At 35.7% G+C, this 27,397-nt stretch overlaps 1 protein-coding gene across 4 annotated transcripts in view; it reads left to right on the top strand.

Moving 5' to 3' along the window:
* insc (spindle orientation adaptor protein inscuteable) overlaps nt 1-25,319 on the top strand; it is a 60,621-nt gene extending 35,302 nt beyond the window's left edge. For 3 of the 4 annotated variants that reach the window (XM_089243794.1, XM_089243793.1, XM_089243792.1), the window contains 11 exons: nt 69-241; nt 393-595; nt 5,956-6,008; nt 7,267-7,381; nt 8,897-9,013; nt 11,146-11,271; nt 12,685-12,883; nt 15,748-15,929; nt 16,063-16,294; nt 20,618-20,694; nt 24,275-24,525. In XM_089243794.1, coding sequence (XP_089099920.1) covers nt 69-241; nt 393-595; nt 5,956-6,008; nt 7,267-7,381; nt 8,897-9,013; nt 11,146-11,271; nt 12,685-12,883; nt 15,748-15,929; nt 16,063-16,294; nt 20,618-20,694; nt 24,275-24,406 — 1,609 coding nt within the window. In that variant the 3' untranslated portion in view covers nt 24,407-24,525. Of the gene's footprint in view, nt 1-68; nt 242-392; nt 596-5,955; nt 6,009-7,266; nt 7,382-8,896; nt 9,014-11,145; nt 11,272-12,684; nt 12,884-15,747; nt 15,930-16,062; nt 16,295-20,617; nt 20,695-24,274 lie in introns of all 4 variants that reach the window. The other variant, XM_089243795.1, reaches the window with a different exon arrangement.
* Nucleotides 25,320-27,397: the final 2,078 nt, after the last annotated feature.

Here is a 27,397-nt window from a genome sequence, read left to right as displayed (position 1 = left end):
CATTGTATATATCCTCCAATAGAAATTAATCAACTTGATTCACGTATTAATTTTTTTTTTCGTTGAAGGATGTCCGATGAAGATACTGGAGAAGATTATGACGAAGCATGTCCCGTCACATCGTGGTTGATGGAAGTCCGTCGCACTACGGATGGCGAATGTCTGAATGCTCTGCAGGCTAAACAGATCAGCAGCAGAGATAAGGCGCTGTTCGCCGCCCTAGCGGTCGGTAATGCTCAAGGTACTGACCTAAATATTAAAAAAAATACACATACCTGCATCTCCATAAAAATTTCAAAAATTTTTTCTTCTTAAACTTCCATATTTCCTCTTGCAGATCAAGCGAAAAATGTTGTATCTTATCTTACCCCACCCCCGTTTCCTATTTGCAGAAGCAATTGACAAGATTTGGGATTCCGGGAACTGCGTGATCGAACACTTGAAACTCTCCCGTAGGATTTTGGAGCAAAACGATCCAAAATCATCTCCAACGGCGAGATGGGAATCGTTTCGCAATCAAGTTGATAGATTCTGCCAGGCGCTAAGGGAATTCCTTGCAAGGAAAAAGCAAGCTGCGATAAATGGCCACAAAGAGGTACATACATATTTTCCATTTAAATTGCACTTTCTTTTTTACTTTAATAACTCCATATATCTCAAAAAATGATTTTCTTTCTCATTTCTTTCTTTCAATGAAATGTATGTTTTTTCTTCCTTCATGCAGAAATTTACAAATGGAAGCAGTATTTTTTTTTTTTTTTTTTTTTGAGAAAACACACACGGGGTAGTGGGGGGGATATATATTGTTCTAGTACGGCCAGAATTAGGCCGGTGTTACACTATAAAAGTTTTCTAAAAGTCCTTTTATAAAACTTGAAAAATTCAACCAATAAGATTATCGGTTGCATTTGCTCGAATGTAACCTATGAGCTTCATTGGTTGGATTTTTTAAATTTTATAAAAGGGATTTTATCTAACTTTTATAGTGTAATAACGGCCTTACACTATAAAATTTTGATAAAATTTCTTTTATAATACTTGAAAAATGCAACCAATAAGTGTATCGATTACATTCAAGCGAAGGTAACCAATGGGCTTATTGAATGGGGGTTTTTTTTTCAAGTTCTGCACAAGACCTTTTGTCAAACTTTTATAGTGTAATCCCCCGACCTTAGATTATTTTTATATGCTTCTCGTACAACCAATAAGCGTATCGGTTGTAAATATATTTAACAGGCCTAATTGGTTGGTTTTTTTTTTCAAGGTTTGTAAAAGATCGTTTATTAAACTTTTATAGTGTAATCCCCGGCCTTAGCGATTCAAAACCAATAGACGATGAGAAAAATAGAGATTGCGGGACGTCTATGAGTAAATATTCATCATTGGAGTAGCTAGCGATTTCCGGCAGAGAAACAGTCATTTGTTATAATTCGTTTCTCGTTTTAAAACAAGCCTCGTTTTATTTCACCCTTTAACCGGCCATTTTTTCTAGTAATGGTATATTAAAATATTTTTTGAATTGAGATAGATTAAAAAAAAAAAAGATATTCATTTTTAAATTATACGATAAAATTAATTTTACAAAAATTAATCGAATAAGAAATTAATCAATTAATGATTTTTAAAGTTATTTAGGTGAATTAATTTTTTTTGTTATTTACGAAGTCATTAATTGTTGGTAGCTTTAATGAGAGGTGGTAAAATAGTTTACCATGGACATTAAAAATTGATGAATTTTATGGGAAGTATACTTCCCACAGCCTTAAAACGCGAGAAATTTTAAAACTTTCTACATTAGGGACTGTTTATATAACTTCGTAGATAAAACTGTTGCGTCGGAACCATTATGTGCTCGATCACCTCCAGTATTTTTCTGCATGCGTCCATGCAAACCAGAATTTATTCAAAAATCAGATTTTTTTACATGAACGTCAAGCCGAGCACCACGGGTCTGAAGCATTTCCGACATCCCTGAATTTAATTCCCTCGACTCAACCTGAGCTTTTAGATTCTAGCAACATCATGCATGAACAGTGCCTGCTTAACATCATCATGGATCCTCTGGGCAAAGAGATTTTTCTAAGGCCTGGCTAGAAGTTTTATGTTTACCAATTACACAAGCTTACTCTCGAAAATTATAACCAGAATTCATTTTCTATGAGGCCTTCTCTGCACTCGAGGCCCCCGGGGCGCGGCCGGGTGGGCTCACGCGTTAAGATTTCACCGTGCATAAATCAGCGACGTGGAATGAATATATCAAACAAAAAATTGGAAATATTAATTCCCAAGCCTAATATCCAAAAGAGCTATTGAGTCAAATAACTATGTACCTGTTAATGCCAAATAAACTACTAGAGTTACAAATAGGTAGCCAAATATAATGCCGAATTATCGTAGGTGTAAACTTGTATCCGGTCCGTGAGCTTGAGCCATAATAGAAACCTAGGTGATATACAGTTGAATCCCGTGATAGCAAACTCAAAGAGGCCGGAGAAATCACTTCGTTAAGAATTCCAGGTTTTTACTTTGTTCCTATGTAAACTTATCTAGGGGATTAGAAAAGCCTTCCTTGGAACGAGATTTTCCCTTTAACGGTATTCGTTAAAACAGGATTCGACTGTAATAGACAACTTGCCCTAGTCGATTGCCTTCACGCTGAATCCTTCTTGAGAAAAAATGAGTCGATTGCCCTCACCTCAATTATAGAAAGACAGGTAGGTCGTTTGCACTTTTTTTTAACGTTATTTTAATGGTTCAGGCTCATGAAGGCAAAAGAAACATCGTATTAACCGATATTTCACTGTATTTGATTACTTTATAAGTGGACACTACTTATCAAAATAATAAATTATTCTGCGTAAATTATTGCGAAATTGATTTCTCATATGAAAAAAAAAAGAAAATAGAAATTGAAAAAAATTGCCCAAAATTTGCACGTATAAAATTAGAATGTAATGTTCAAAGTCATAGGTAGATGTCACTAAAAAACGAAACTAATTTATTTTGGTAGGCAAAAATACTGAAACCGAAACTGATGTAAAACGGAATAAAATTTGTTCCGACAACAAAATACAAAAAAAAGTTATTAACCGATATTTCATTGCTTTAAATTTCTCTATGATTGAGCTCAACTTCAATAAATTTGATCAAAAATAGTAATTTTGTAAGTTGCTATATAAGTTACGTTCATTTAAAAAAAAATAGAGATAAACATATTTCTATAATATGAATCAATTCTGAAATTAATGTCTTAAGTCAACAGCTGAAGGTGCTAACAAAAGCTTTCTTTTTCTGGAAAGCCTTTCAGCATATTTTATTGCTTTTCCAATTTCTTAACCCCAAATTCGCATAAATTTTACATATGGTTATTGGTCACTTAATTGAAAAGTTCCGCCCCTTTCCCCCATCACCTACAATGACGAAAATCAGATTTGAGGCAATCGACCTGTTGCAGGAACACGTTAAAAATTCAAACCCTTTGATTTTAAGGGCAGTAGACCGAGCTCCAAATAACTATATGTCTGTACAATGCCAAATAAACTGCTAAAGAACTATATAATGCCGAATTATCGTAAATGTAAACTTGTATGATCCTGAACCCACTCAACATTCACCACCGCCTCGATAGTATCTGTGAAAATATTGGGTTTGAACCCCCCTAAATATTATTCAGCTCTCCCATTACTTTCAATAACATCCCACGGCTTTGCATATTGCACTTTATATTACATATTTCTAATTTGGTAATTCACTAGTCAGTTTCAGATCCTTCTCTGAACGATATTATTTTTATATACAACTCCCTCAAGCAAATGCAAAAGGAAAAATAAAAGGAAAAAAATTGAGTGAAAAAAAAACCGTGTTTTTAATATCTACTCACACAAAAATTCTCAAGGTTATACTTTCTTATCTAAAATCCGCACTTACAATTGGCAAGCGAAAGAATGGTGTTTTGTATTTCTTCCTTAGAACTTCCGACGTAATATTATGTCAGAACGTTGGAGAGGTTAAAAAATGATCAAGTTCTTCTTTCCCCCCCCCCCCCTACAATTGACTAGCATCAAACGATTCTCACGTCTATTTCATCAAAAAATTTTCCCTTTTACACCAATAATACATTTCCCCCCTGAGATTCAACCTTTGATATACCAATACAGTCAAACTCAGTTATAACTACATCGAAGATTCCGCAGAATTTTGTCATTGTGACCGAGGTGTCGTTAACTGAAACTTTTGCGTGTGAAATTTACTTTTTTTCCATATATTTGCGATCAATTCGTCATTTATAAGCTTTTTCTACCTATCATATCTGTACTTAATATATATATATATATATTCGGTTATAGTTCCTAAAATAAATCATGGATAGTAGATAGGTAGGTTCCGAATATATATATATACATATATTCGGAAATATTATGCGTATTTATGCGAACTTATTTTTAAAACAATTTTAATACAGTAAGGAGATATAATTTAAAATTCGCATAAATAACTAATTTTTTCAATATTTTCATCCATCATGAATTTAATCCCTCTATTTTTCTTCTCGGCAGCGCTTCAGTGCTCTTTGTGATTCACTGATTAGATGTATAAATACAGTAGACGGAGAGATGCTTTCATTTTGAACTACATTTTTCGGTGCATAAATGCTATTTAGCTGTACTTAATATTTTTAGGTAACATCACATTGGTGTATTTAGAATGAAAATCAGTGTTGAAAAATTAAAAATATTTACTATTTTTATCACTAAATGATATTGAATTTCATAAAATAACTATAACTATTTGATAAATAAGAATGTGTAAATATATTTTTAGAGCTTTCAAGAGGATTTAAATAGATATTAAATGAATTTCATTTTTGTCTTTTGTTTTAAGATGAATGAAAATTTGCTCAGCTCCGTTTGCTTATTTAAATACAAAAGTGGACGAAATAAATATTATTTTTAAGGCACGCACACAACAAAGAAAACGAGATATTCGAGTTTTAGATTTCAACTTTCTATACTTGGTAAGATCCATTACATATGAATTCTATTTATAGCTGATTAATTGAGATGAAGAGAAGACTACAGTGTACGTTTTTGAAAAGCGTAAAGTGGTTTTATATTGAATACATACAGTTCGTTGAAGATTTTAGCAAAATGAATTTAAAACTTATTTTTAGTTACTTATTTTCTGAAAACTCGGTAGCCCTTGAATTTAACCCTTTATGATTCACCCCCTAAAAATGCATTGCATTTTTTTTTCACAAATACGGATGTAAACCGGTGCCATTAGCGTATTTTTAATTGAAACAACACATCAACACAGCAATTGAATTAGATTAGAATGGATTTTTTTTAATAATTTACAATAGTCAATTAATGGTAAAAATATAGTTATTTTGTATTACACTTATATTTTTTACTCTTATCTGTGAACAGATGAAATCTTGCTTAGCAAAGTTGAAAAAATTTGTCATCTTGAATTTTATTTTCGATTCCATCAGTTTGGTGTGATTTTATAAATCTCTGAACACGTAAAATTTCAGCAGTTTTCAATAAAGAATGACACCGACAAAAATAAAAGAACTCTTTTTACATAAAAATAAATATTATACTCATAATAACCGTACTTTGTGCAGGAATGACTAAAAGATGTATGTACTTTCTAAATTTCTAAAATATAAATAAGGGTTGAGAAAAGAAATCGGTATGTTATATTAAGAAATGGGTTTTTTGATCATGTATTTACCATGTATATTTCAATATACCTCAGACCATAGTGGTTTAAGCAGTTTTTACTTTTTTCGGTATTACCAAAAATTTTAGATCAGTCGATAACCGATTTTTTGTATTCACTTTCGTTACGTAACTTTTTCGATCTCGTGGTTGATCAATCACATGCATTGAACCCAAAGTATTCGTAAAAGTATGTGATGAAATTGTGATGAAAAATATTCTTTCACAGGAAACGACCACAATAGCTGAAAACTTTGGAGATTTGATGAACTCTGTGAATGGGTATGTGGGGTTTATATATATTTTTGCTTTATTCATTCATTCATTTAAGTAATTCGTTATCAAACATTTCTAAAGATCTCGAATGATTTGCTTCAGTCGGATTCTTGAAATATAGTCTTACTTCAGAGAAAGTCATATGTGTCTACTTAAAAGATGTCTACTTAATCCGAATGCCTCACTTTGAAAAAAAAATTAATAATTTGCATAAGGTCATAATCTAAAAAAAATGTTATAAATAACTTTTTCTTCTAATTTTTGCGGAGTTTTCATGGAATTATTAATTGTTAATTTTTAATTTTTAATTTATTGTAATTTAATTTTAATTTATTATTACTTAATTTTAAAATATAGTTATTAATTTCAATTCATTATTATTTCATTTTGATTTATTTGTATTTCGTTTTAATTAGGGCTGGGAATCGATTAAAATTTTTAACTGGTTAATCAATTTTTTAATGGAATTTTAATTGAATAATTTTTGTGACCATATAATATTTTAGTAGATGCTACAAAAATATAATTTATTCATTTCACTCACATATTCGGTAGATGTAAACAAACATTGGAATAGGTCAAGAAATTAAAGCTCTCTTCAAGCAATTTAATACCCTGAACATATCAATTGCCAAAACTTGTAATTTCTTCACTTGGATCTTGTCGCTTTTTTAAACTGTTAGTTTTGGTTATTATTCACAGATTTCGAAACTACTTTTGATTATATTGTGTGTGTGTGTGTGTTGCTTGTTTTCCTAGAAACTCCTCTGGAATGGCACGTGTGAGATGAGCTGATGCTCCTAAGAATACGAAAAACTACTGTTCATAGTGGAAACAATAAATTTTGGCCTTGTCTTCTAAAACTCCAATCAAATTCAATTTGAAATTGAAATCATCAGTTTTCGTTGAATCGAATTTGACCAAAATATTGATTCAAAATATTTTTAATATAGTCACTTATCCATACTGTTCCGTATAGAACATGATTTATAAGACATCTAATCGGTTTTTCCAAGCAAATCAAGGTAATTCACAAACTTTTAATAACAATTTTAATCGAATTGATCGAGTCGAGTCACTCAGCTAAAATTTTCAACTACAGTTAACAATTGATCGATTAACCGGCCCGATTAGTCGATTAATCGGACCAGCCCTAGTTTTAATTTATTGATTTCTTTTTTATTTTTGTTTTAAAATGTTAATCTATTATTTAATTTGATTTTATTATTAATTCCCCCCCCCCCCCATTTCCAACATTTTCTAGGGACGAGAGTGCAATGGATCACATGAATTGGAAAGAGAAGACACTCTCTGAGATCGATACTTTAGAAAAATCTTTCAGGATGCATCTGGAGAAAATTGTTCGGCCTCATGTGAAAGTAATACAATTTTTTTTTTCAATTTTAATAAATATACTTCAATTTTTTTTATGATAGTTCTACAGTTTTCCATTTAAAAAATATACACGAGAAAATTAAAAAAATACGTATTATTTAATATTGTATGATTTTTTTCCTCTCAAAAATCATGAATACAGAATAAAATTTTGTGTTCATAATTTTAATTGTATTCTTAATGTATTGTATTCATAAATAAACAATAATAAATGCCCAAAATATGAGGGGGAAAAAAGTGATAGACACATCAGGATGATAATTTGAAAATAAATTTTAAACAGTTTTAATAATATTCTTCATAGTATAGGGAGTGTAATATATAACGCAACATCCATATAGAACCTAGAAATATTATGGAACGAGAAATTTTTTCGAAATTCGAATGAGAAATCGAAACAAATTCTAACAAGGTTACGTAGTTTAAGAATTCACATAAACTGTATATATATAGATGAAATTTCTCGAACGAAAATGTTGTCAAATAACTAGTAAATGCTATTTAAATTTCATTAAAGACAGAGGAAATAATACCAATATTAAGAGGAAAAAAAGAGAAATCGGGGAAAAATTAAAAAACGAGGAAAAATAGAATGTTACTATACAAAAAATGTCATTTTATCCTGAAATAATTCTTAAACCGTCGAACATTACTTTCCATTGGAAATTGGAAAAAGTATCCGAATAAAGTGTTGACCTCAGATACGGCATTGATATTGCAGGGGATTGTATTGCAAGCAAAATAAAAAAAAAATGTCGGTCACCCTCTCCTGGAAAATCCAATAAGAGAAAGTTATTGCCCTCTCAGCCCAATGAAAGTTCCATGTTTTTAAGTGCAATATTCACTGAGATATTTGAGTTTGAAAATAGCTGAAAATGAAGGGGGAGGAAATCGCATAAACAAACGGACAAGTTCGTTCTACGCTTTTCATATGCTGTTCTTTCCCTTATTTTCAGCGATTTTTGAATTTAATTGTCTCAGCGAATATTGCACTTAAAACATGGAACTTTTTTGTTGGGCTCAGGAGAGACACAAGGGGCACACGCACACAGCAACTTTCTTTCTTTCTTCCTCTCTTTAATTGGGTTTTTCAGGATAGAGTAACAAAATAAAAAGTTAATTTTTTATTCTAGTAACCACATAAAACCCTTTTGCAATATGAATTATGCATTGTCTTATGAAAGTCTTCACGTCATTTGGATACTTTTTCCAACAAGCAAGTATGTTTCTAGGATAAACGGTTCGTGAATTATTCCAGGAGAAAGGAGAATATCCAGGGGAAAGGAGGAATCCTATACAGGGTGAATAGGACTTTCCTATTCACCCTGTATAATAGAAATATTCGACACACATTAACATATCCGGCTAACAATTCTCAGTTCGATGCAAATCACAATTACTCTATCAATATATATATAATGTACTTGTTTTATCTATCATCGAAATTACAGCCAATATGCATTTTAAATCATTTTTTTTTCACGTTAATTTAAAATTAGCTGATTGTCGATCAACTTGGCGAAGCTTCTGCAGTGATTTGCATGAAGAGATCTTTATATGCCATTATTCTTCTCGGACGACAATTTGGGACTGGTTTATGCAATATAATGGCAAAAGTAAGTCTTTTTTTGACAATTTCCTACAATTAAACATACCAATTTTGGTTTTGCATTTATTTTCGCAAATACAGTGATTTCGCAAATACTCTCACTGATGCATCGGTGCAAAGTAGCAAGAAAAAACAAAGCATAAGTGAGAGAGGCGTGTAAGTGAAAATAGCACAGCTGCTAAGTTTCCCGGATTTTTCGGGATGCTCCCGAACCTCTACTTTATTTCCCGGACTCCCGAAAAATTCTTATACCTCCCGAATTTTGACCGTGATTGTGAAACATTCCTACTTTTGTGAGAGAGAGAGTTACCCCCCCCCCCCAAGACTTCACTCGGAGAGAAAACTTTAGTTTTTATCTCTTAATGAAAATGTCATCTTTATGATGTCACAAACGTACATATGAATTGTTGCCATTGCGTCAAATCAGAAGATGTATTTTATTTCCTGGGGGGTGGGGGGGGGAGACAAAATCCGTCAAACAGCAAGTGTCAAGTTGGCCTTTCAACATCTCAAATTGGCGAGTTGACTCGTATCTACTTTGACCATATGTTTCGTTTTGGATCAGATGGCGACTTCTTTGTTGGTGAGATTTGATTTTGGAGTAGTTATGGCAGATACGGGGCGCGGTAGCCCGGTCGATAAGATACTCGCCTAAAGTACCAGAGGATGTTTAGAGGTATCACGAGTTCGATACCCGGTTCGTCCTTGTCAGAAAACTTTCCTGACACAGGGGTACAACAAAAAAAAACGGCGACATAACCGCAGCAAAAAATTACTACCGCAGGGAGTCCCCCATCGAGGGGTTAGCGCACCAACCTCTCGATGAGTATAAAAAACGAGCTTGCCGTTCGGAATCGGCAATAAATTGTAGGTCCCAGTCTAATTAGGCCTCGTGTGCAGAAAATGACCGTGGTGCGACAAAAATGATCAAAATGATCAATGATCATGGCAGATACAGTCGAACCTTTAACGCCACCATTTATTTCGCAGAATTTTGGTGCTATTACGAGTTTTACACTTGTAAATCCTGGAAATGGAAGATTTTGTTATTGAAAATTTCTGCCGCTAAGCGGGTTTTACACATCGGGGGGGGGGGGGTATAACGGGATTCAACTGTGATTTAATCTACTGGTGAGCGATGATTCGTGATTTGGCAATAATTGACAATGCCTTGTCACGTTTTCCGAAGAGAAAAAAAAATCTCTTTAATTTTACTTTCATAAATGAAAATTCCTTTCACATAACAGTGAAATCTCGCTACAACGCTACTCGATATAACTATAAATTCCTCTACTATGATATTTTTTTCAAGTCTTGTTTGGAAATGTCCATACTTTGATGTTAAACTGCTGCCTCTGGATATAACACAATAATTTCTCTACAACGATAATTTTTCTTGGTCTGCAGAGTACCGTTATATCAAGGTATTTATTTTTGCACGGAATTTGAACGCACGAAAACCTCCCTAATAACCATTCTTCAAAGTTGGCAGCTATGCAATCCAGTGAAACCTCGATGTAACGATATTCTGCTGACTAAGACAAAATATCGTTGTAGAGGGATTGCCGTTATATATCGAGAGGCAATATTATCATCACACTTCATCAGATTTATGCGGTTGTTATCATCTTTTCTGAATCGGCCACTAGGAAATGTGATTTTATGTATTTATGTGTAAAAAAATTGTAATTGATTAATTGACTAATAACATTCAGTTAATGCATTGTTCCCCGTAAAGTTGTTTATCGCGTTGCACCGTTTTGTCATACATAGAAAGTAGCAATACCAATTACTTCCTTGGCGCTTTCGATGATCCTGTGGTGCAAAACACCGGTGTAATAAGACGCAATCAGAAGAACAAAAAAGCGCGAGTGCCGAAGTTTATAATCAAATTCAAAACGATTTTGCGCCAAATTGTTAAAAAAATATCGCTTTAGCGGTTTTTGAAAAGTCTCAAAAATATCGTTATGGAGAGATTTATCGTAGTATCGTTGTATCGAGAGGAGTTTATCGTTTAGACTATAGGCAATTCCAAACAAGATTTGAAAAAATATCGTTATTGACCGGAGAGGGATTAACCGTTATCCCACAATATTCTGCAAACTTTCAAAATTTGGTGATTTTTCTTTTATTTCCCAGGCTGATGTGATACGGGCCTTGTTAGCAGTGTGCCTCGAGAAAAAATGGCGGTCGCTCCAAGTGTGTGCTCTGAGAGCACTAACAATCGTTTGTAGCTCCGGTGATGCAGTGCAAAAGCTAATTGAGGTATATGTTATTCATGTTCAAGAATTGCGCATTTTATTTCATAATTGATAGTAATTTGACCGTAATTTAAGGAAAGAACAATAAAGAGATGTGCAAGGTCTCCATAAGGGTGGAACTGACAGGGCTCCAGCCCCGGGGACCGAGAAAATTACCATCATTCCTTGTTTTTTCATGTAATAAATTCACTGTACAAGGAAGGGGGCCCGTGAAAAGTCTGGCTTGGGGCCCGCCAAAGATACCGGCCTAAGGGCTCCGCTGCAGGATGTGCGGGAAATAGAGACGTGGGGGTGGGGAGGAAATGGAGTACGCTATATAAAGTTTATTTCTTTTCACTTAATGTTATTGGTTCTTATCATATTTCATTGAACCTGTAGAACAAGGGTGTTCAAACTTTACGAGAGTGCGGGCCACTCATGTGATCTGTAAATGAGCCGCAGATCACTTAAGTGATATGGAATTGTGCCTCAGGCCACTCCAGCGATGTATAAATATGCCGCGGTTCCTTCAAGTGATCTGGAACGTGCCACAAATAACGAGTGACCTGTAACTACACCACGGGCCGCTTGAGTGCTCTAGAAGTGTGCTTGTCGCAGGTAACTTGAGTGATATGAAACTGCACTACGGGCCACTTAAGTGCACTGGATCTGTGGTCACTACCGTGATCTTTAAATATATCGTGGGCCCCTTAAGTGGTTTGCATCACCGCGGGTCACTTATGTAAATGTTCCTCGGGTCACTTGAGTACTCTGGAATTGTGCCAAGGGATCATTTTGGATGGTCTGTAAATATGTCGCGGGTCACTTAAGCACTCTGGAACTGTGCCGATGGTCACTTAAGTGATCTGCGAATGCGTCACTTGGTTCTCTTTTAAAAATTAGATTTGAGGTCACGGGCTACATCATATGACTCCGAGTGCCATATTTGGCCAGCTGGCCATGGGTTGAGCATGTATACTGTAGGGAGTTTTGCTGAGCTCTTGCGTATTTATTGTAAAAATATTGTTTATTGAACTGATTTTTCTGTGTTCTAGTCTTTTTCCTTTCTCTTGAAAGTGTTGCTTGAATATCACGGTAGAAAGACAATGGGGGGAGGGAAACATTTCTGTAGTTTGTTTTACATTTAAACTATTGAATTGATTATAAATTATTACTGTTTATTTTCGTTCAATTGGGTGCTGTCATAAATTTTGTAAGTTACTCTTTATGAGCCATGGAAGGATCATCTCTTTGGGTCAAATAGCGTTCGCTTTTGCAATTATATTTTTGTCTTGTTTGGTTTTGTGTTGTTTCGTCTAGTCTTGTCCATCTATGTATATTCTTTTACTTTCAAAAATCCGAATCACTCATTCATATGGATTGCTTTCGTACTATCCCAAAAATACTCTCATTTGTACTATACCGTTTTCGTGTATAGTGTGATGGTCTGGAATGCGTTACGGAGATGCTGGAGCCTAACTCGGACGGGGAGAACGCTCAAGAAGATGAGAAGAGAAGGAGCGAGGCAGCCAGTATCGTAGCCCAGTGCACCGCCCCGTGGTCTGAAAACAGTGCTTTTGTTCTGCAGCATCAGAAGCTACGCAACTGCGGTGATTCTATGGTCAAGTGCCTGACAAGTGAGTAAAGTACTGTAAAGATATTAATAACTAGATTTTAATAACAGGCACAAGTGAACGGGGATATATTTCTTCAAAAGTTTTTGTGTTACTTTCATACATTTCTTGAATGTCTATGTTACGGTAAATGTGAGAATTCGGTGATTATGCACAATCGCCAATCGTCAATCGTCTCGGTATGTTTGAAATTTTTTTTGAACAGAACAGAATTCTTTTTAAATTGTGAGGCCGAACCCGTAATGCATTAAAGATATAAGAGACACCAAGAAGAAGAGGAGAAAAATACGAAAAATTCGAAAAAAATGCTTGTGTATGTATTTTTGAATTAAATATACATACACATTTGTGTTGAAATAGTTGAAATACATAAAATGTTATTTTCGTGCTAAAATACACTATATTTGCACCAGAATATCTTAGATACATTCGAACCAAAATTCATAAAACACATTAAAAAATTTGTGTTAAAATACATTAAGTACTAAAAATTCATTCACATAGACGTTCTCTTCGAGGCAAAAAAAAACCTCTCCAGCCTTTGCGTAGATACAATGAAATTAAAAATTGGATGTTATTGCTTACGATGCGGTCACCTCTTTTTACAGCAAAATGAAATAATGTAAACCCCCCTTTTAACGGTCGCTCCGCAGATGCTATTACGATGTGGTGGTAGTAGTAGTAAATGCGGTCGCTCCCCCTTTCTTACTACTAAATAATAATTTTCATTGTGACCCTCTTTTTAAAGACGAATTCTTTTTGTCCCACTGGTGTCCATAAAAGGGCTATTATTGCACAATGTACGCGTAATTTAGTTTTACTTTAAAAGCTTCTATAGGGACCTCCTATGCGAGGTCACCCCTCTTTCACGGACAAATTCTTTCTTGTCACTGCGGTGTCCCCAAAAGACGGTTTTTCTGTTCGTATTAACAAATTCACAAAATATGTGTGCGTACTCACTCACCAGAGAGACAGAAGAAATCTGGTCTTATCCGATTGGTGTTGGTAAATGGTTTCGTAAAATCCCCAGAAGCGACACTCTAAAAGCATTTATCGGAAATTTACCAGAGTTCGTTTCGGTAATCCTAGGTTTTACGCGTCTCCGGGTTTATATTGTATATATATATATTGAACTCTTTTATTCTATAAATAAACCATCGTTAGAGTATAACGGAAGCCGGGACACAAAATACACAGAAAAATCGATCATTTCTACAGTTTATGGTCATCAAAAATTATATCCATTATATCCAGAGGCTCATTTCGGCTTTGTTCGTTTTTCCCCCCTCAAGGTTATAAATAGGAAATATATCATAAAAATTGTCTTTGTGTTATGGATGATAATAATAACATGAATTGGGAACTGAGCAGGTGATGAAAATAAAAATCCAGAAGCAAATAAAAAGAAGATAAAATCAAAACCGAAAAAAAAGAAGATAAAATTGAAGATAAAGGTCTACGGATAACATTCTTTAAGGCGAGATTTATTTTTTCTGTAAAAACTCTCTAACCACTATATTACGGCCTTTTTTTTCAGATTATTTTCAGTTTAATTTATAACGTCCTATAATTTTATCAATTTAATTTTTTTCCCCATCGATTTCATTAGTTTAAAAAAGGGGTGCTCAACCTTTGAGAGCGTGCAGGCCACTTCATTGGTTTGAAAACGTGTCAGGGGCCACTTCAGTGATCTCTAAATATGTTGCGGGCCACTTAAGTGATCCATAAAAGCGCTGCGGGCCACTTAAGTGATATGTAGCTGCACTGTGGATCACTTAAATGATCTGAAAATGTGCCACGGATCACTTGAATGATCTGGAACACAGCCGCGAATCACCTAAGTGATCTTAAATGTGCTGAGGGTCACTTGAATAATTTGAAATAGCACCACTGGTCACTTAATGATGTGCTACCCACGCTAATGTGCTGCAGGCAGATTAAGTGATCTATAGCTGTGCCGCGGGTTATTTAAGTGATCTGTAAATATGTCCAGGGCAATCAGTTGATCGGTAACTGCACTATACGGGGGCCTCTAAACCTCTTCGCTCATTTTCAACCTTTTTAAATGGTTTTTAACTATTCTTTTCTCAAGTTAAAACCTGAGGGGGTACACAGATGTGTACCTAACTCAAATGGTCTTACTAAAGATATAAATTAATAATTAATTAATTAATCAATTAATTATTTTTTCTTTTTTAAAGGGCATTTTAACATACAATAAATAAAAATCTATCATAAAAAACTTTTTTTCGTCAGCTTTGGCTCAGGTGTGAAGAGGTTAAGTGCTCTGGAGCTTTCAAGTGATCTGTAAATATTCTGCTTACTTCATTTTTACAAAATTAGATTTGATGTCGCAGGATATATCAGATAACTCGCGGCCGTATTCAGTATTCGCGGCTAACACAGTTTAAACTGCAATCGCAGGTGAAAGGGTTGAAGATGGAAACGGATTGGTTAAATTGAGGATTTTAACCAATCCGTGTCTATCGCTAATCCTTTAGTCTGCGATTGTTAAAAATAGCCAAACAGTACACTTTAACCCAGAATTTGTAATATCGATGGCACTACTAAAAATTCACACACAACTTTATATGCGCACTCAGACCGTCAGACACATACTCACACTTCCGGCACAACGCAATCGGTAGTAAAATTGGTGAATGATGAATCGGCCTGGATCTTTCCAGTGGCTATAGTAAGAGTCATGTTTGTTTCTTGTTATATTGGTGCCGCCATCTGTCTTCAATAAAAAACTTAAAGTTAAAGAAGCAGATGCCTGAAATTTTTAATCATTATATTGCTACGTATTACGATGCTATTTTTAGCTACAATTGATTAACTATGATACGATTTTTTGTCCATCCTAGATTTGGCTGAGGGAGCCTCATCAAATGAAGTGTTCTTGTTGGCAACCGCAGCTCTGGCTCACTTGTCGCTGTGCACAGAAGCCGCAAGTAATTGGATACCCAAACACAATGCGCTGGAGGTTCTAACCAATGCTTGCCGAGTTAAGAAAGAGATAGCGGGTTCCTTATTCGCTATGGATCAGGTGAGTTTTGATTGTCCATATGCACATGAAGAAAAGACACATTATTTAAGAATATTCGCAGTTTTTGCAATGAAGTGAGCTTATGAATTTTACATGTGTTTTTTTTTTTCACTTATCTCTCCAAAAACAAAAGGTGTCAACTGTCCTCGCAAATTGCGCGTCCCATCCGACTGCGTGCCGTCAAATGGCCGGCAATTCGTCACTATTGGTCAGCTTGCTGTGTTTCTTACAAGTGCGTCCTTGTGTTGGTCATACGTTGTCCGAAACTTCATCTTGCGAACGACTCCAACAGAAAGCGGCTATAACAGTTGCCAGGATGTGCACGTCCGAACCACAAGTCGCAAACGACATTGCTGAAATGCAAGGTAACGACTATCACCTGACGTATTTATCCTTTAAGCGGCAATAACAAGATATCTCGCGTCCATAAAAGCCTCTTATTTCAGCATTGACAAGCCTAGATATTTTGTAAAGGTGATTTCTTAGTGGAAAACTTTTTCCTGTATCTCTTAATTTGCACTTGAAAATCGGAGAAAAGCCTACTTCATTAAAAAAAAAAGACATTATATTTTGTGTAGGGTGGGAGATTTAATGATTTCTAATTGCCCTTTAAAGGGTTAAATAAGTTACGATTCGAATACTTTTAAGAATCGATCCAAACAGAACAAAGAAGTACGGCGTGCGTTGAAATTTTTCCACACGCGCACACTAACATAAATTATTTTTCTCTACCATGCAACTAAATGTAATTTTAAAAATTACCAAAACTCCAAGGAAACCTTTAGTCTTATCGAAAATTAGAACAGCTCTCACTGCAGTCCTGTAAATACTTCATTAGTCTTGTGTTTTCTAGAGTCTTATCTCAATCCCACTATCGTATGAATAAATAGCACTATGCGGTATTTCCAATATGAAGTTCTCTTACTAGTCTCCATAATGGTGTGGAATTAACATACAGGGTGTCCCTATAAATTCCTAAATACAATAGAATCTCGATAACTTGACTGTCCGGATAAGTCGACATTTATTATTCTCATTGTTGGCATAATACTAAATTCAATGAAGAGGAAACCTCTTTAACTGTACACAGGGTAGCTAAACCCCTCTTAAGTTGACTACGATTCGCATTTTGTTATCACAACTAATTTTTCGAACTTGCCCGTGGTTTGAACAGATTTAATTTTTCCGGCATTTCTCTCGTATATTTCACCAATTCTTCGTGTTTTTTTTGTCGTTTGTTTGGTCGAAAATACTTTCTCATAGCTTGGTGGGGGGGGGGGGGGGGCGTCATTTTTCTCTTTTTGGAGCCTAAAAACTCGTGAACTACGACCGTCCTAGATAGGAGTGGATGATATCCGGACTCTTTGATCGAGAGATGGTTGAAGAAGCTAACAAATAAAGGTCTTGGTTTTTTTTTTTCAGATCGAAATTTTTAAAAAAATTAAAGTTTTCTGAACTTTCGGCAATCGCACCGCTCATTCGCAAACAACAAATAATTCGATAAACGTATGCTTTTTTCACCGTAATTTGAGATTACTCGGAAAATTATCGTAAGAAATTGCTGATAATTTTTTTATTATTAATTTATAGATGATGGAATGGAATTTTTCAATTATATATGTTACGGTAAATGTGATAAATCCAGTTATTAATACGTAATAACGAACCAGTTATTATGCATGATCACAGAACATTTGTTGAGTTTGATAAATTTCCCTAAATTTATCACTTTCACCGGCGATCATACATAGTACCCAAGCGTCGTTGGTAAATTTTATAAGTGCTAAAAGAATCATCACTTTTACCAAAATTCTTTGGTAAATTTAATAAGTACTAAAAAAATCACTTTTACGGTGATTATACGTAACACAAAAGTGTTGCATCGTTAGAAAACATGATGATGAACGTACTATATGATATACTATACGATATATGATATAATTATACACTACAAGATAATTCATACATGTATTGCATCATTACATCGGGGTACTATCGTAAAATTTGTCATCGTTTCATCGGGGTCTGACTATATTCATCACAAATACTAGACTCATTTGGAACGTTTTTCGTTTTTATCAAAAAAAAAAAGTGATAACTCGGTAAAAGTGATAATTTTTTTAGTATTTATCAAATTTACCAACGATGCTTGGATGTTTATGTATATTCGCTGGTGAAAGTGATAAATTCATCAAACTTACCAAGACTATTGGTAAAAATGCATAACAGGTTATTATGTACAGCATAATAACTGATTTATCGCATTTACCGTAACATATAAACAGCATATAAGTATATGTTCATGACATAAATGATGTTTAATAATTGGGAGGGTGAGATCAAATGAAACTTCGCTAACTTGAAATCCGCTCAAGTCGACGTGTTCATCAATACTTTGTTGTTTAAAAACTCATAAAAATTGTAAGGAAGTGGGGTATTTGAATGCGGTTTGCGAAAAAGTTATTCTCACGAAGGGTGATTTTTCTTTAGTACAGGAGATGAAATTAGTTCAAATTTTTGTTGATATAGGTAGGGTGCTGCACAGAATCAAGCCGGGAGAGATAGGATCTGAGCCTTTCTTCGATCTCTTCTGTGCCTGGAACGTTCGCAAAGAGGTAAAACAACTTCACCAATGTCAACATCAAAATGATAGTATTTTGTATGAGCCAAGTAACAGGAAAATTCAGAAATCAGCTGTTAATCGCAGACCCTGCATTTTATAGGATTCTGATTTGCATCTTTCCAGTGATTTGATTTCGTGCAGCTCTCTCTATCGACAAAAAATGTGAACTGATTTTTTTTTCCTGTACCTAAAAAGAGAATCCGCTTTTGTGAGAATATATTTTTTTCGCGAACCGCATTCAAATACATCAAATCCTTCAATTTTTACGAATTTATGAGACACCCTGTACTTCCTCTTTCATTTCTTTTTTTAACTGATGCAAAATTCATTGACAATATTCCATTTTGAAAAGGAAATTCATTCATATACGATTGATTTGGAAAATGCTCTTCAGACGATTTTGCATCGATCTCATAAATCTGTTTATATTAGTTTAAAATTGTTGTAAACTTGTACGAAAACGAGTTCGAAAGAGATTTCGCGTGACATCCACTTTCATCATGATTTCCCTAGTTTTATAAGATTCATTTTAGCATGTTCTTGACAACAAGATGAAATAATAATAATAATCATAACCCTAGTGAATTATCAACTCACGCAACTCCCGGAAGGAAGCAGTTACAGCTATAGAAATATCGCATTGATGTAATCTCAGTAAAAAAAAAATGCGTGATTATATATATTGGATGTATTTTGAACGCGACGCTTTATTCGATGATTCCGAAAATGGAACAAGAGTGGTTATTAGAAAATTCAGATTACAAAAGTACCGATATTATTAGCTATGCGATTAAAATGGTGCAATTTATATCCAACAACAACACAGTGACGAGGTATCGACGAAGGTATCCGGAAATTTCGTCTCCGACATTTTGCCCCTGACGTTTCATCCCCGACATTTCATCCGGGGAAATTTCACCCCTGGCATTGCGCCTGCCCTGACCGTGTGAGTGACTGACTATATGAGTTACCAAGTGATTGGGCGAGTGACCGTATGAGTAACCATATAAGTGAGTGAATGACCAAGTGAGATTGTGGGCGAGTGATTGTATGAATGGGTAGTGAAATGACCGTATGAGCGGGTGAGTGAAGTAACCTTATGCGAGGGTGAATGAAATAACCGTATGGGTGACCAAGTGCAAGTGCGAAATGTACCCGGGCACAAACGTACCTGTGGCGAAATGTCGGAGACGAAATTTCCGGATCCCTTCGCCGATATCATGTCACTGTATAGTTGCTGCATATAAATATTGTACCTTTTAATTACATCTATATGTATATATATATATATATATATACATAAAATTGATTTTCTGTATGTGCGTGCGTGCGTTTTCTCTATACAAATCTACAATTTTAGATCTATCGTAGCTAAATTTTGCATGTATATATATCAAATGGGACCCGACTTCAACGATAGGCTACTTTAAGAATTTGTCAGAGATGGGCAAATGCCCGAAATGGGCAAAACACTGTCGGGCAAGAATGTTTCTCGGCCTCAACAATTACTTTCGGAATGTTTGCTTTGGTTACCGTGGTTCTCTAGCAATGCGTTTCAGACGTGTATATGTCTTTACAATGGGTTGCTTTAATGCTGCCTGTATTATGTATGATAGTTTATACGCTTTTATAATGGTTTGTCACATTTTCAATCCTCTCAGTAATTGAATAAAACTCGGGCAGCGCCGGGTAATATAGCTAGTAGCTAATAATATCGGTACTTTTGTAATCTGAATTTTCTAATTACCACTTTGTTCAGTTTTCGGAATCATCGAATCAAGCGTTGCGCTCAAAATGCTTCCAATAATCACGTACGTATTTATTTACTGAGATTAAATCAATGCGATATTTCTATGGATCTACTGCTTCCTTCCGTGAGTTGCGTGGGTTGATAACTCACTAGGAAAGTGGAGAATTTTCCGAAATCATTTCTTAAAATAAAAGAAATAAAATGAAGTTCTTGTATAAGCGTCACCAATAACGCATAAAGATATGTTCCGCATGAATGACTATATTTCTGGCATACGTACTTCAAACTTTAATTAATATGATTTCATATTCATAGGAATACAACGACTGGTCAAACTGTGCAAAGACAAAAAAGAAAGAAATGACAGCGATTCCGTTCTCGTCGCATGTCTGGTAAGTCCTCTCCTCCGATGTAAGAATCAGAATTCAAATATTATAAGCGTATCGGTACTATGAGTATTTTGAAATTAGATGATGCAACTTCAGACAACGATTAGTGAGCGGGTGAAATGGGGCTGAGTGCAAAAATCACGCATCTTCGGGTTACGATGTTAACCACTTTACGATTACGGACGAAATATTTCGTTTAAACGCCAGTGGAATAAGTTCAATCCAGTAGTCTGTGTTTCTTTAACTCTCTCCTCATAATCGCGAAACTTTATTGCAACCATATGCACCGAACTTGTCTTTTTCCTCCTCCGCTTTTTCCCTATACTCCTTTTACTGATTCCCCCCCACGGGTAATGTATCTATACATGACAGAGCGAAAGAAAACCAGTAGGCTGAGGATAAAAAGAGAAATCTACCGAATACTTCTCTTATCTACTTCATCTGTTATGCTGTTTTCTTTTTCTATTTATTTTTTTTCTTCCCCTCCTTTTTCTAACGTGCTGGGACAGGTTAGGACAAGGCTACCAGATTTACCGCCGATTCGTCAAATAGAGATCATCCAAATTTGTTGCCAAAAATTTGTAAGCGAAGAAGTTAATAAATTGCCTTAAAAGTGGCAGTAAATTAAAAAGTGAGAAGATAAGATTCAATTTCAAAAACGAAAACATAGTGATAATGAGAGAATTTACTGAATTTTAGGTGAGAATAGGGGGGAGGGGCTGTTCATTATAAAGAAATAAATTCCCTCCTAAAGTTCAGAAAATTAATTTTTGTTCCATAAAAATTCCGTGCATATTCAAATATGCGGTAAAACTTGCGTGTAAGTTCACCACCTTGGGTGCAACAGTTTTCTGCTCAACTCACAGAAGTGTAGCACCGTAGTCGTTTCTTTGAAGGCACTGTGCTGTCATATGGGCATCTTGTTGGACGGGAGGATTCAGGTTCGAACTCCATTGACAGCACAGCGGTGGTTGGATGAAGTTTGTTTACTTTCAGTTTACCCACAGCTTTTTGAGGCGTGAATGCGCGAGCCGTTCTTCCATTTAAAAAAGTCTCTGAGCGGGCAGTGCTTTCAACAGCATTCTTACATAACAATGAAAAAAAATTCAAGTATATACCACCTCCACATAAAAATGCGGAAGATCGTTGACAGCACCAGGTAGAACACAAATAAAACATAATTCTGTCAACATAAGTACATTAGAGCTACGCATATATACACACGCACACACGTTCCGGTATGTACCAAACCAAACCAAAAAGCTAACCATAGCCTCTCTACTCTATCCCCATGGGGAGATATAAGTTGGTTATACCTCAATGGGGTGTGAGCCATGATGGAAAAACCGGCACAAACGCACCCAACTAAGACAAGTCACGAATACGACGACGAACACGTGGCATAGTTACAATAATAGTAATGACAGCGAGGGAAAAACAAACAAACGAAAATATAGCGTGGCAATGCTAGGAAATGCACATGATCAGAAATCAAAAGGGGGAGGGATACAAAGAAAAAGGGCTGTAAAATGAACAAAAATATAACGCGATCAATTTCGAGAAACTTAGTGTTCAATACCCAAATCAACGCGTGAGTGTAATATTTAATTCTTCAAAATGACTACACGGCAACGGGAATGATTAAGAACATTAATTCCCCACATCCTGGAGTAGGGCCCCCAGGCTGAGATCTTTTGTGGGCCCCTTCTGTAGTTAATTTATAGCGTGAAAAAGCAAAAAATAAATACAAATACAACGCCACAACAGGCAAAATGCCCTACGAGGTGGCTGAGAAATGAGTGGCCGGTGAAATGATAACTGTACCAGGCCCCAGGGCTAGAGCCCTGTCAGCCCTCCTTGTGGGGGGCCATGATTAAGAACATCATTATCGTCCGTGGCAAAATCAAATCACGACTTATCAAATCAAATCAAAACCAAGACTTGATGCTTTTTTTCTTTTTCCTTAATCTATGCAGACGATGATGTACCCCGATCCCCGTCGCTGCTAACACATCTCCTGTAGAATATAATTGCTATCGCAAGCATATTTACTTTGTGACTCTGCTCCATCAAGGACGATGATGTTCCAGAGGATTTCTGTTGCTATATAATCAGTTTTTAAGAATGTAATATTAATCTTATACTTAGCCTTACTTTGATTTAATTTTACAACGGTCGATAATGTCCTTGACGATTCCCGTTGCCGCGCACAATCCATCTGTGCAATATCATATTAATCCCATATATATATGTCCTGCATGTACCGATTCGTTAGAAATTACGCGGAGGTGCATATGTTACGGTAAATGTGATTAATCCGGTAACTGTGCATAAGAACCGGTTATTAAGTTTGTTAAATTTCCCTAAATTTATCACAATTACTGGCAATTATGTATAATACCCAAGCGTCGCGTTGTTGGTAAACATGATAAATCACGCTATATGATACACTATAGATGGTCATGTATTGTATGATTATATTGAGGTACAATCTTAAATTTTGTTATCATTATATCGGGATCCGACTACAGTATATTCACCACACACACTAAACTCATTATCAAATTCCTCAATTATATTAGGATATTATGCATTGTCGCAGATGAAGGCGATAAATTTTAAGTACTTATCAAATTTATCAACTACATTTGGTTGCGATGCATAATCGCCGGTATAAGTCATAAATTTGTCAAACGCACCAAGACGCAGGACTGGAATTCGGCAGATGTGAAGGATGCGGCTGCACCAGACTGCTACATTTTTGTGGCCGCAAAAGGGAGATAAAAATGTTTTGATTACATTTTGACTTCTTAACAAAGCAATAACATAAAACTCAGTCCAAGATAGAGAATATCTAACATTCAGACATTGAACCATCTGGCCTAGGGTTTTGACATACCCCTTCATCTCGTGTCCTGGGTGCTGGACGGGGGTGGGGTGCTAAATTCTTCTTTTAACTACTTTTTCGAAATTACACGAAGAAGTCATAATGCATGCTTACCAGGATGAAAAGAGTATCCAGTTGAGGCCCCGGGTAAACAATCGGTTTTCTAGCCCTGACATCCCTCAACCTTAAAGTGCCTGGGGACGCACAATTTTTTCACTGGGCAACGGATACTATTGTTCATATTTATTACCGAATGGCTTTTTTGATGAACGTGAAATAGTAGTTTAATCATTTTCGGGCGCCAATGCGAACCTTACGCCAGGGGCACCAATGTGAACATGGGTACTGGGGTAGGGGAACCCTGTTCAGAAGGTCGCAAATCTTTTTTCTTTTTTTTTTATAAAATACTTAAGGCCGTCCCTGCCAAGTCGATTGGTAAGTATACATAATAACCAATTTATCACATTTTCTGTAACACACACACAACACGCTTCTACATGTACCGATTCATTAGAAATTCCACAGAGGAATGTGCAAGAGATGCATTGTACAGTCAAGTAGTAGTAGTACTTCCTAGGAAAATGGTTCACTCAGACAGGTGGGGGGCAACATACAGAGCTGGTGAGCTTTACAGGTTCTACTGTATCTGTTTTTCTCCTGAGTGAATTCGAATATATGTTTCCGTTCCTTTTACAGGCAGCGTTAAGAAAAGTATCGGTTGTCCGTGGTGAAGAGCAGCTTCGACTCCTTGGTGCCGGAGAGCTCGTCGACAAGAGTCTCTGGGACGCTTTCATGGCTCATTCCAGCAAGAAAGAGAGCTACGTCTGATGAATTACACCAATGCAAAGTATCGATGATGATGATGACGATGATGAGCCTGACTAAACAAAGTCCATGCTATCCAACGTCGGGAAAAGAATTCCTGAACACACGTTCCGGTTGGCATCTAGTCAATATAACTAGTCAAATATGTGAAATCAGTGACGGTGTTTTCGTCCGTGGAAGAAGAAATCAAAGTAGGATCCGATCGATTTAATACTCACTGTTTTCCCATAAAAGAAACGATTTTGTTTAAAATTTTTAGAGGAAAAACTGTGTGGCGTGCCAAGCGTGTCTCTGGTAAATTATTAACTAATGCCTCCATGATCGAATGCAACGGAACTTGCAATCATAGACGATGATAGGAAATCTATGACTTGGCTTATTTCTGTTGATGAATGGATGCGTCCCTAGTGCATCTGTGGTGATACATTCAGTTCCTGTTGCATTCTTGGTTTGTTGTGTATCCGTACTAAAGTACAGAGTGAGTGAAAAGTACATGACGCATTTCAAAAATTAAAAGGAAAATCAACAAACTAACCTCAGAAAGTGCGGTTTACACGAAAATTCTTATCATAGCGTAGTTTTTTTTTGGTTTTTTAATAGATTAAAACTTTTTTTGTCAAAGATTTTCACTCGCAGATGGCACTGTATCACATGATAAAACCCGACATAACTCTAACTCGATAACACATAAAATGCGACATAAACAATGCGTAATTAATGTTTGTTAGGATTTGCATTAAATGAAACTACTACATTTCAATATAACCACTTTTAATAGCTCGGGCTACATCTAAACATTACTCAGTTTCAATCCACGTATCTGTTAATATACGTCGGTGTCCCACAAATTCGTAAATAGTTTAAAGATTCAAAAAAATTGAAGGAATCGAATGGGTTTGCGAAGAAAGTTTTTTTGAAAAAAAAAGAAAAAAATTCAATTTTTTTTGTCGATAGCGGGCGCTACACGGAAGCACATCACTCGAAATATGAAAATCAGAATCGTACAAAATGCAGATGAGTGATCAACAGCTCATTTCTGAATTTTTTTTGTTATTCACTTTTGTTATAAGATTTTCATTGAGGTGTTGACATTGGTGGAAAAAGCACTATCGATAAGTTGCTCTTTACCTCAGTGACAAATCGCCGGCTGAAGCTTTACGAACGTTTCGGACACAAAAGAGATTGAGCACAGGTTCAGGCCTGATCACTTCTGCCAGACTGATGTGCAGCACCTTCTATTAACAAAAATTTGGACTAATTGTTTTTGCTTAAAAAAGTCCCTCTTCGTGAGAATAAATTTTTCAAACCGCATTCAAATATTTCAATTCCTTCAATTTCTATGAATTTTTAAACTATTTACGAATTTACGTGACACCCTGTAGCTGCGAAAGACGCTCCATCACTTTCGTGATTCTAGAACGACGGTATCAGGAAAAGATTCTTCCAGATTACATTCCCCCACACACACACACATACAATTGTGTTCAGCGACTAGGTACTGTTAGTACTACTAAACCCCACAATATGTACCTAGTAAATACTTCTCTGAGGAACGTCTAATGAATCAGTGCATATCGGAATGTGCATTGTATGTGTTGTGTACCTAACATAAAATTTGTTTCTGAGTAATGTCTGTCACGTGCTTAAGAAGTGCTGACATATGCCTTCGTGGTTCGGAAGCAAACAACTCGGCCGGTTATTTCACCTGTTGCATAATGAGTGAATTTTAAATGTTGTATTCCTGATTGCTCTCTGTGGAAAAACTTATATATGCAATACTAGTTGCTATGCAATACAACAAGCGTGCTAAAATGCACAACTGCTCATTTCAAGATTCAGAAAAATAAGGTTTGTAAATATCGTTGATCTAATGACCACCTACACCAGTGTTTTTCAACCTGTGGTCTGTGAGTACGTTGTTAGGAATTTGCGGGATCATTTTCATTTACCACCATTACATGAACGACACATTTAGTGCCATTAAATTGTAATTTCTCGCTTCAATTTTTAGGATATACAAATTATAATGTATATTATCGAAAATACATTTCGGATTTTATGGGGGTGCGGAGAGATATGGTGTTTGAAACTGATCTTCACTACGGATAGATAGATAGAACCGCTCACTACGGAGGTCCGCGGTGGTTATTGGGGTCCGTGACATCAAAAAGATTGGAAAACACTGATCAACACTATTTATGTCGCTGTATATACGTGTCATGCCGAGTATTCATCACACAGTGCCTTCTGTGAGGGAAATTTTGAATTATTTTTTAAATTTATATACATAAAACAGAAAACTCTACGTCACATGATAAGTGTTTCAGTGCAAAACCACACTTTTTTTGTTCGTTGTTCTTCGTTGATTCTTACGCGATGATATTTTGTGTCAATTCAATATGATGAAAATAAATTTTTAAAAATGTGTCATGGACTTTTCATCCACCTTGTACATGCTCAGAATTCCATCAGCGTATTTGCATGGGGATACAATACCAATGAGTTTCCGTCCCCTATGAGTGATTGGCTCCGAGACTTGTTTGAAATCGGAAAAAAGATCCAGAAATAATTTCCAAGATTGACCTCGGGCTACCGAAATCAAAGATCGTCGGATATGAATTAGTAGTCTACCATCATTTTTCTATTTCCTCATTAAATTTACCATGATTCATACTTTTCCCCTAAGGGGGGCATATCACTCTGTTTTTAACGTAATCTATACGCACCTGACTTCTAATCTACTGCTGTACCATGTACTGCTTGAATTAGTACAATGAACATTTATTATCATGAAGAGAGGATCGAGCCATTAAGCCTATGAATGCTTAATGAATGAGCCTAGATCCCGAAAAATGATTCGTTTCGTGGGTTTTACTTTCTCTGATTGCGCGTGGCAATTGATGGGCCTTCTACCTCGAAATTGGGATATGGTTTTATCTTAGCTTATTATTTCGTAATTCGAAAGGGGTTATCAAGGCTATTTTTTTTTTCTTC

The sequence above is a fragment of the Pholcus phalangioides genome, unplaced genomic scaffold (genome assembly GCF_987345545.1).
Source record: "Pholcus phalangioides strain wild (caught in Gottingen) unplaced genomic scaffold, Ppha-v1.0 ptg000015l_1, whole genome shotgun sequence".
Lineage (NCBI taxonomy): Eukaryota > Metazoa > Arthropoda > Arachnida > Araneae > Pholcidae > Pholcus > Pholcus phalangioides.
The sequence above is the reverse complement of the archived record's forward strand: the minus strand, read 5'-3'. Positions and strand labels throughout refer to the sequence as shown.